Raw genomic sequence first — 9,495 nt, forward strand, 5'->3', positions numbered from 1 at the left:
CCGCAGGACTGGCGCATAGCAAATGTGGTGCCAATATTCAAAAAGGGCTCTAAAAGTGAACCTGGAAATTATAGGCCAGTAAATCTAACCTCTATTGTTGGTAAAATATTTGAAGGGTTTCTGAAGGATGTTATTCTGGATTATCTCAATGAGAATAACTGTTTAACTCCATATCAGCATGGGTTTACGAGAAATCGCTCCTGTCAAACCAATCTAATAAGTTTTTATGAAGAGGTAAGCCATAGGCTGGACCACGGTGAGTCATTGGACGTGGTATATCTCGATTTTTCCAAAGCGTTTGATACCGTGCCGCACAAGAGGTTGGTACACAAAATGGAGAATGCTTGGTCTGGGGGAAAATGTGTGTAAATGGGTTAGTAACTGGCTTAGTGATAGAAAGCAGAGGGTGGTTATAAATGGTATAGTCTCTAACTGGGTTGCTGTGACCAGTGGGGTACCGCAGGGGTCGGTATTGGGACCTGTTCTCTTCAACATATTCATTAATGATCTGGTAGAAGGTTTACACAGTAAAATATCGATATTTGCAGATGATACAAAACTATGTAAAGTAGTTAATACAAGAGAAGATAGTATTCTGCTACAGATGGATCTGGATAAGTTGGAAACTTGGGCTGAAAGGTGGCAGATGAGGTTTAACAATGATAACTGTAAGGTTATACACATGGGAAGAAGGAATCAATATCACCATTACACACTGAACGGGAAACCATTGGGTAAATCTGACAGGGAGAAGGACTTGGGGATCCTAGTTAATGATAAACTTACCTGGAGCAGCCAGTGCCAGGCAGCAGCTGCCAAGGCAAACAGGATCATGGGGTGCATTAAAAGAGGTCTGGATACACATGATGAGAGCATTATACTGCCTCTGTACAAATCCCTAGTTAGACCGCACATGGAGTACTGTGTCCAGTTTTGGGCACTGGTGCTCAGGAAGGCTATAATGGAACTAGAGAGAGTACAAAGGAGGGCAACAAAATTAATAAAGGGGATGGGAGAACTACAATATCCAGATAGATTAGCGAAATTAGGATTATTTAGTCTAGAAAAAAGACGACTGAGGGGCGATCTAATAACCATGTATAAGTATATAAGGGGGCAATACAAATATCTCGCTGAGGATCTGTTTATACCAAGGAAGGTGACGGGCACAAGGGGGCATTCTTTGCGTCTGGAGGAGAGAAGGTTTTTCCACCAACATAGAAGAGGATTCTTTACTGTTAGGGCAGTGAGAATCTGGAATTGCTTGCCTGAGGAGGTGGTGATGGCGAACTCAGTCGAGGGGTTCAAGAGAGGATTGGATGTCTTCCTGGAGCAGAACAATATTGTATCATACAATTATTAGGTTCTGTAGAAGGACGTAGATCTGGGGATTTATTATGATGGAGTATAGGCTGAACTGGATGGACAAATGTCTTTTTTCGGCCTTACTAACTATGTTACTATGTTACGAAGTCAATACGCAAAGAGAGAAGAATACGCTGATAGGGAGATCACCAAACAATTACAAAATATGGCTTTTATTAGAAAAGTGCACACAGAAAAACAGTACAATAAAACCACTTAAAAAACACATACATGAAAACAATGCCCTGTAGATAGTAAGAAATCCCCCTCCTCCCCCCATCCAAACTGAACACTCCCGCTGATCTGGCAAAAGTTACAACCCAGGAAGGTATACATGCAGGTGCTGAGTGCATAAACACTAAACTAAAGCTCCTAACCCCAATATGCAGTAATCTAACCTGAAGCGGTCAAACACATACCACCTGAGAGTCCGACGGACTAGTGAAATGTAAATAACCCTATCTAACACTGATAGTGTAATGTCTGCTACCTGCACACATAAATAATGAACAGTGAGCACGACCAATGTCTAAATCAGAGCAAGTGGGAGACAAAATAAGAGATACAGAGGGTATATACGTTACACAGGTGCTGCAGAGCCGCAGGCAGCCAGGAGGTGTGACGGAGCTGAAGCCAGGGTGTCAGTCAGGAGAGAGGAGGGGGGCCGAAGCCCAACGCGTATCGCTACACACAGGTAGCTTCGTCAGGGGCAGAAAGAGTTACTCTGTTCATTGTTTATTGCTCACTGTTCATTATTTATGTGTGCAGGTAGCAGACATTACACTATCAGTGTTAGATAGGGTTATTTACATTTCACTAGTCCGTCGGACTCTCAGGTGGTATGTGTTTGACCGCTTCATGTTAGATTACTGCATATTGGGGTTAGGAGCTTTAGTTTAGTGTTTATGCACTCAGCACCTGCATGTATACCTTCCTGGGTTGTAACTTTTGCCAGATCAGCGGGAGTGTTCAGTTTGGATGGGGGGAGGAGGGGGATTTCTTACTATCTACAGGGCATTGTTTTCATGTATGTGTTTTTTAAGTGGTTTTATTGTACTGTTTTTCTGTGTGCACTTTTCTAATAAAAGCCATATTTTGTAATTGTTTGGTGATCTCCCTATCAGCGTATTATTTTCTCTTTGCGTATTGGTTTACTGTTTTTGTACGCTGTGGGATCGATCCCATTGTCTATATTTTTATATTTCTATGGTGCCCTCCATACTATTCATATATATGTTACTAAGTCATGTCAACGCTAGAGCGGTTGGGGTGGAAAATAAATCTCACCAAGTCGAGGTTAACGCCAGAGCTAGTTCAGTCCTTTCTGGGTTTAGTTCTGGACTCCAGGCGTCAGCTTTGTCTCCTACCAGAAAACAAGCTTGTCAAAATTCAAAATCTTGTGGAGTCAGCAATTCAGCACCCTATAATGACGTTGAGAAAGGCAATGTCCCTGTTGGGTTCTTTAACGTCCTGTATACCCGCAGTAAGATGGGCACAGTTCCATCTAAGACAGTTACAGTGGGAGGTCCTGTCAGCACAAAAGTGGTTAAAAGGGCATTTAGAAGGGATGCTATGCCTTTCATTAGATGTAACGGATTCCCTAAAATGGTGGGTTGTAAGAGATCATTTGGCGTCGGGAGTCCAGTGGATAACTCCGATAGAGCAGATCATCACCATAGACGCAAGCAGTATAGGATGGGGGGCTCATTTAGGGACTCTCTCGGTTCAGGGATCCTGGTCCCAACTAGAATCACAACAGGCGTCAAATTTAAGAGAGTTATGGGCTGTAGAGAGAGCTGTGAAACATTTCCTTCCCATCCTTCAGGGTAACCATACCAGGGTCATGTCAGACAATCACGCAGTGGTGGCGTATATCAACCACCAAGGGGGGACGAGATCCCCTTCCCTGATGAATTCAGCGTCTGTCCTCCTACAGCTAGCAGAGCGCCACCTACTATCCCTCTCGGCTCTCCACATAAAGGGAGTCGAGAATACGAAAGCAGATTACCTAAGTCGCAAGACACTGAGACAAGGAGAGTGGTCTTTGAATCCCCATATGTTTCAACAGAGAGTGCAGGCTTGGGGCTTACCTGTAATAGATTTATTTGCCACCCTAAACAACAGGAAAGTAGAGCGTTTCTGTTCATTAGACCCGAGAGAGAAACCCTTCGCGGTGGATGCTCTTCAAATACAATGGAAGTTCAGTCTCGCGTATGTGTTTCCACCGATAGCGATGATTCTGACAGTGGTAAGGAAGATCAGAATGGAGCAGGCGAGAGTAATTTTGATTGCTCCATTTTGGCCAAAAAGACCTTGGTTCTCCCTCCTGAGACAAATGTCAGTAACCGATCCATGGATTCTGCCAGAAATTCCGGACCTGCTTACTCGGGGTCCAATATGCCACTCTCAAGTGAAGGGCTTCCATCTTGCAGCCTGGATTTGAGAGGGCATTATTGAGTAGGCGGGGGTTTTCGCCAGGGTTAGTCTCCACCTTTTTGAAAAGTAGAAAGCCAGTAACATAGAGGATATATGGTAGAACATGGAAAAAGTTTCTGGATTTTTCAGGGCAACCTTTGGGGGACAAGGCTCCTGTAGGTACTATTCTAGAGTTTTTACAGGCGAGTTTACAACTAGGGTTGGCAACTAATACGCTCAAAGTACAAGTGTCGGCATTAGGAGCCTTGTATAATTGTAATCTGGCCTCCAATAGATGGGTGTCCCGCTTTATAAAATCCTGTAGTAGGTCTAGACCGGTAATAATTCAGAGGGTTCCTCCTTGGGATTTGAATCTGGTGTTAGAGGCTCTGACTAGTGATCCATTTGAACCTTTGCAGGAATCATCGATAAAAATACTCACTCTTAAAACAGTACTTCTGGTAGCGTTAACATCAGCCCGTAGGGTGAGTGACTTGCAAGCCCTGTCTATCTCCCCTCCTTACACACAGATATTTGATGACAGAGTAGTACTCAGACCAGATCCGGCATATCTGCCGATGGTGGTACTTAAGTTCCATAGAAGCCAGGAAATTGTTACCCTCTTTTTGTGATAATCCCAAGAACCCAGGGGAAGAGAAATTTCATACACTGGATGTAAGAAGAGCTATTTTTCAGTACATATCTTTGACTAGTCAGTGGAGGAAAGATCAATTCTTATTTGTAGTTTTCCAGGGTAGTAGGAAGGGATATGGGGTATCCAAGGGTACTATTGCTAGGTGGATTAGGGAGGCCATTTCCTTATCCTATGCTTCTCGTGGTGCCCCGATCCCTGAAGGCATCAAGGCTCACTCCACCAGAGCTGTGGCTACTTCCTGGGCAGAAAAAGCAGAGGTATCGATTGATCAAATTTGTAAGGCCGCTACCTGGTCCTCACCGTCTACCTTCTTTAGACACTACCGTCTAGATCTATCCTCTTCAACTGACCTTACCTTTGGTAGAAGGGTGCTACAAGCGGTGTTCCCTCCCTAAGGTGTCTTTCTCCAAAAATCTCTCAGGGGTGCTGTCATGGGGGACGGGAAAACACCAAGGTTACTTACTGGTAGCCGTTTTTTCCGGAGCCCATGACAGCACCTGTATATTCCCTCCCTTCTTTTTTCACCCTTTTGGTGCGCACTTTTTTAGCTGGGTGTTATTTGTTATTATAATGTGGTGGTAGATTGCCATGTGTACTAACCAAAGGGGCCTCTCATGCTCTGAAAACCAACTGAAACGAGGGAGAGGTACCGCCCTTTTATTTCAGTAGGTTTCCTGTCCCGACTGGGCGGATCCCTCTCTCAGGTGTGCTGTCATGGGCTCCGGGAAAACCGGCTACCAGTAAGTAACCTTGGTGTATTTCATTGGAACTGAGATACGGTATCAAACACAACTCAGACAGGGATGACAACAGATATTTTTTTTAATCCTATAATAACCCCATATAGACATGGACATTTTTATTTTTGTGCTTTTTCCTCATTTTGTTTCAAGTGCCATAATTGTATTTTTCTTTTGGCATCTAGGTGTATGTGAGCTTGTTTGTTGTGGGATGAGTTGGAGTTTGGAATGTCACCGTTTACCATCTATAATATAAGGCTGGGAGCGTCACTCTGTCCGAAGCCTTTATAGACTGCGCAAGCGCCGGCGCAGTCTGGATCCCACAGTGATGCTCCCAGGAGATCGCGGTATGCATAAGCACTGAACGCACACCGCGATCTCCAACGGAGAAGCAGGGATGCGCCAGGAGAGTGAGTATGAGCTATATTCACCTGTCCCGTTCCAGCGCTGCCCGCCGCTCTGTCCTCCGGGTCCTCTGCCTGTGACGTTCACAGTTCAGAGGGCGCGATGACGCGCTTAATGCGCGCTGCCCTCTGACTGAACAGTCACAGCCAGAGGACCCGGAAGAAGCGACACGCAGCGGTGGATCAGGGCCAGGTGAATATAGCAAGTGTCGGGGGCCTGAGCTAGCGGCGACTCCGGCACCTGACCCCCACAGCGCGCCGGTGTCCCCGCCTGCTCAGGCCCCCCAGCTCTCGGTGCCCAGCGACGATGGGTGAGTATGGTATTTTTTTTTTTATATATATATCACAGCAGCATACGGGGCATATACTATGGAGCATCTTATGGGGCCATCAACCATAATGGAGCAGTGTACGGGGCATATACTATGGAGCATCTTATGGGGGCCATAAACCTTTATGGAGCATCTTATGGGGGCCATAAACCTTTATGGAGCATCTTATGGGGGCCATAAACCTTTATGGAGCAGTGTACGGGGCATATAATATGGAGCATCTTATGGGGGCCATAAACCTTTATGGAGCAGTGTACGAGGCATATACTATGGAGCATCTTATGGGGGCCATAAACCTTTATGGAGCAGCGTATGGGGCATATAGATGGGAGCAGCAAATTACAGAACACTGGCGCAGGATGGGAGCAGCACATGACAGAACGGGGGCGCAGGATGGGAGCAGCAAATGACAGAATGGAGGCGCAGGATGGGTGCAGCACATGTCAGAATGGGGGCGCAGGATGGGAGCAGCACATGACAGAATGGGGGCGCAGGATGGGTGCAGCACATGACAGGATGGGGACGCAGGATGGAGCAGCTCATGACAGGATGGGGGCGCAGGATGGAGACCATATACCAATATAAATGCTTGCCACCCGGGCGTAGAACGGGTTCAATAGCTAGTTCAATATACTGGAAAAGGGAAAAAAATCCAAATGAAATGGTGGGAAAAAATCCCCCACAATTCTGCCATTGATTTGTTAGGTTTTGTTTTTACAACATTTTCTCTGACCTGTACTGTTATAGTTTATATTTCTAGTTGTGTATGATCTTGTTTAATTGAGCCTTCAGCTGACATTTTTATTGGTACCATTTTGGGATGACATTTTAATTGTGTTTCTGTAATTTTTGGGGGAGGGTAGGGGGATGGGTAGTGTGGAGCGATTTCAACTTTTTTTTAATTTTTTTAACCACTTTATATTTTTACTGGGGTTTTTTTTAGTATTTTTCAGGGGACTTGTAACTTTTGCGATTGTTTAAAGAAAACCTTGCTTTTGTTTTGGATTTCACATCCAGTAATAGATATAGAGATATCAGATATTAAAGTAATTGGCACTGTTACTTTTTATAAGTAAAAAAAAAAAAATATATATATAAGATTTCACTAGTGGCATGATGTATTTCTTCCTCTGTGTAATGCTGGCCAATCATAAGCAAGCAGCAACACAGGGGAAAGAACACGCCCCCATGATATCATTGCCAATCAGTCTGCGCTACCTACTGCAGAGTAATGGATGAAGGTGCAGTGAGACTGATAGGAACTTGTGTCCGCGCACTTCGGAAGTAATGTAATTTGAATTCCTCTTTCAGAGATTGACAGCGGCATTTAAATGCTTAAACTACAGCAGTTAGAGCAAGCTCCTGTCGCTGTTGTTGCAGGCAGATGCCAGCTATGTAACCCATCTGTCACCAGATTTTCGCTACACCATCTGAGAGCAGCATGATGGCAGGGCAGAGACTGTTATTTCAGGTATCTGCATGCTGCAGATCTGATAATCCTTGCTTTCTGTGCTGCAGATTTACCTGTACTCTGAATGCTGAGCTCTGTATACCCCTGGACCACATCACTAAAAGCTTTGTGTACACTTCGGCAAAAAGGTGCTATCCTTGTTGGTGAGGTTATACAGAGTTCTTAAATATTAGGAACTTCATGGCAGCTGTATTACAAGTCTTCTAATGCTAATATCCTGCTGATAAAATAGTGATTTTATCAAAAACTACAGCAAGCAGCTCATTAAGCAATACATCTCTGGAATCAGGGTCTCTGCCCCTACATCATGCAGCTTTTACATTAGCTGGCAATACCTGGGGGCCGATTCCATTTAAAGGGCCACTGTCACCCCCCTCCAGCCGTTATAAACTAAAAGAGCCAGTAATGCTGCATTCTAACAAGGTGGCTTTTTAGTTTTTGGTTAATGTATTCCCAAAATAAAGCGTTTTGAAACTTATCCAAAATACCTGTCTTTATCCATGGAGGTGGGTCCTCACCCCCCTGCTTGACCCGCCACTCTGCCGTCACTCAAATCTTCAGGGGCTCTGTGCACCGCCCCCTCCGCTCTGTTTTTGCTTGAAATCCGGCGCCTGCGCTGTGGCGTTCTTTCTTGTGCAGGTGCAGTAAGCTCTGGCCATCTGACGTCCCAGCCAGGCTTGCAGACTGCGGCTGCCCTGCCTATGAATCCCAGCCCCGCACTGTGCATAATGCATAACACACTGCGGGGCAGGGATTACCAAGGTGGGTGGCCGCACTGCCCGCACAGGCGCAGTCTGCAAGCCTGGCTGGGACGTCAGATGGCCAGAGCTTACTGCGCCTGCACAAGAAAGAACACCACAGCGCAGGCGCTGGATTTCAAGCGAAAACAGAGCGGAGGGGGCGGTGTACAGAGCCCCTGAAGATTTGAGTGACGGCAGAGTGGTGGGTCAAGCAGGGGAGTGAGGACCCGCCTCCATGGATAAAGACAGGTATTTTGGATAAGTTTCAAAACGCTTTATTTTGGGAATACATTAACCAAAAACTAAAAGAGCCACCTTGTTAGAATGCAGCATTACTGCTGCACAAGGTGGCTCTTTTAGTTTATAACGGCTGGAGGGGGTGACGGTGGCCCTTTAATGAGTTAACTGCACTTTAACCTTATGTTTAAAAAAAAAAATAAAAAATACGTGTCTCCATCTTTACACTTTGTTTTGTTTGTTGCAGGTTTCTAATGCACATTTGCTTTGTCAGAAGAATGTTATTCTTGAATAGAATTTGTTGGGCCTGAAGAACTACAGAGATGACCAAGACACAACACACTTAGCGGAGTAATGATTTAGAAAGTATTATGTATGAACGTCTTATTGACATGAGATGCAGCGGGAAAGACCTCTGGAAGGGTGTATCGTTCTGAGCTTGTGATTTTTTTGTTTCTATTTAAATAAACCCTTTCCAGTCCTGGATCTTGTGCCTTAAATCATTTGGGGGGGAAATAACTGAGAAGCCGTACAAACAATCATGGAACATGGTGGTGTTGGTGGCTAAAGATACAGTGTAATTTACTGAAAAATACGCCATATCTAAAGACATTGATTAGAAAAGGCAGCCACGCTTCCCAATACCTGGTCACAACAGTAATGCACTACAGGATGCAGCAAGCCCCAAATACGTGCAAAATGCTGATAAAATAGCCACTCGTACACCGACCATTCGTGATGGGTTGCCCAGTATTCTGAACACACAGGGACAAGACTTGTATAGGGCGCCGATCACACACAAGCATGGTGCACCATGCACAAATATCTTCAGAAGAGAAAAGGACTGGACTCTAGTGCCACCTTTTTGGAGGTAGAAATCCTAAAACTCAATATTGACCCTGTTAGTCTTGCCACATAACTTAGAATAAAAAGCCACACCAAGTTGTCCATGTGCAGACACGTGTTCTGGGGTGTTGGCCTCGAAACCTTACCTCTTAGATCCCAGCCCCTCACCTAGCCAAATCCGTTCTCCTACTTTGCACTGACAAGGGGCAATACCCCTGAAACATTGTCTGCAAATTGGGATTCTGGTTTGGCCTTTATCCTAAGTCACATTGCAAGGCTCGTTAAAGGGT

The 9,495-nt window shown here is 45.1% G+C and overlaps 1 protein-coding gene across 2 annotated transcripts in view; it reads left to right on the forward strand.

Annotated features, from left to right (window-relative positions):
* The window catches only part of CHCHD2 (coiled-coil-helix-coiled-coil-helix domain containing 2), a 29,573-nt gene extending 20,728 nt beyond the window's left edge, over window positions 1-8,845 (forward strand). For both annotated transcript variants that reach the window (XM_069757398.1, XM_069757396.1), the window contains exon 4: window positions 8,607-8,845. In XM_069757398.1, coding sequence (XP_069613499.1) covers window positions 8,607-8,614 — 8 coding nt within the window. In that variant the 3' untranslated portion in view covers window positions 8,615-8,845. The remainder of the gene's footprint in view (window positions 1-8,606) is intronic.
* The last annotated feature ends 650 nt before the right edge of the window (window positions 8,846-9,495 follow it).

This window comes from Ranitomeya imitator, chromosome 3, assembly GCF_032444005.1.
Source record: "Ranitomeya imitator isolate aRanImi1 chromosome 3, aRanImi1.pri, whole genome shotgun sequence".
NCBI lineage: Eukaryota > Metazoa > Chordata > Amphibia > Anura > Dendrobatidae > Ranitomeya > Ranitomeya imitator.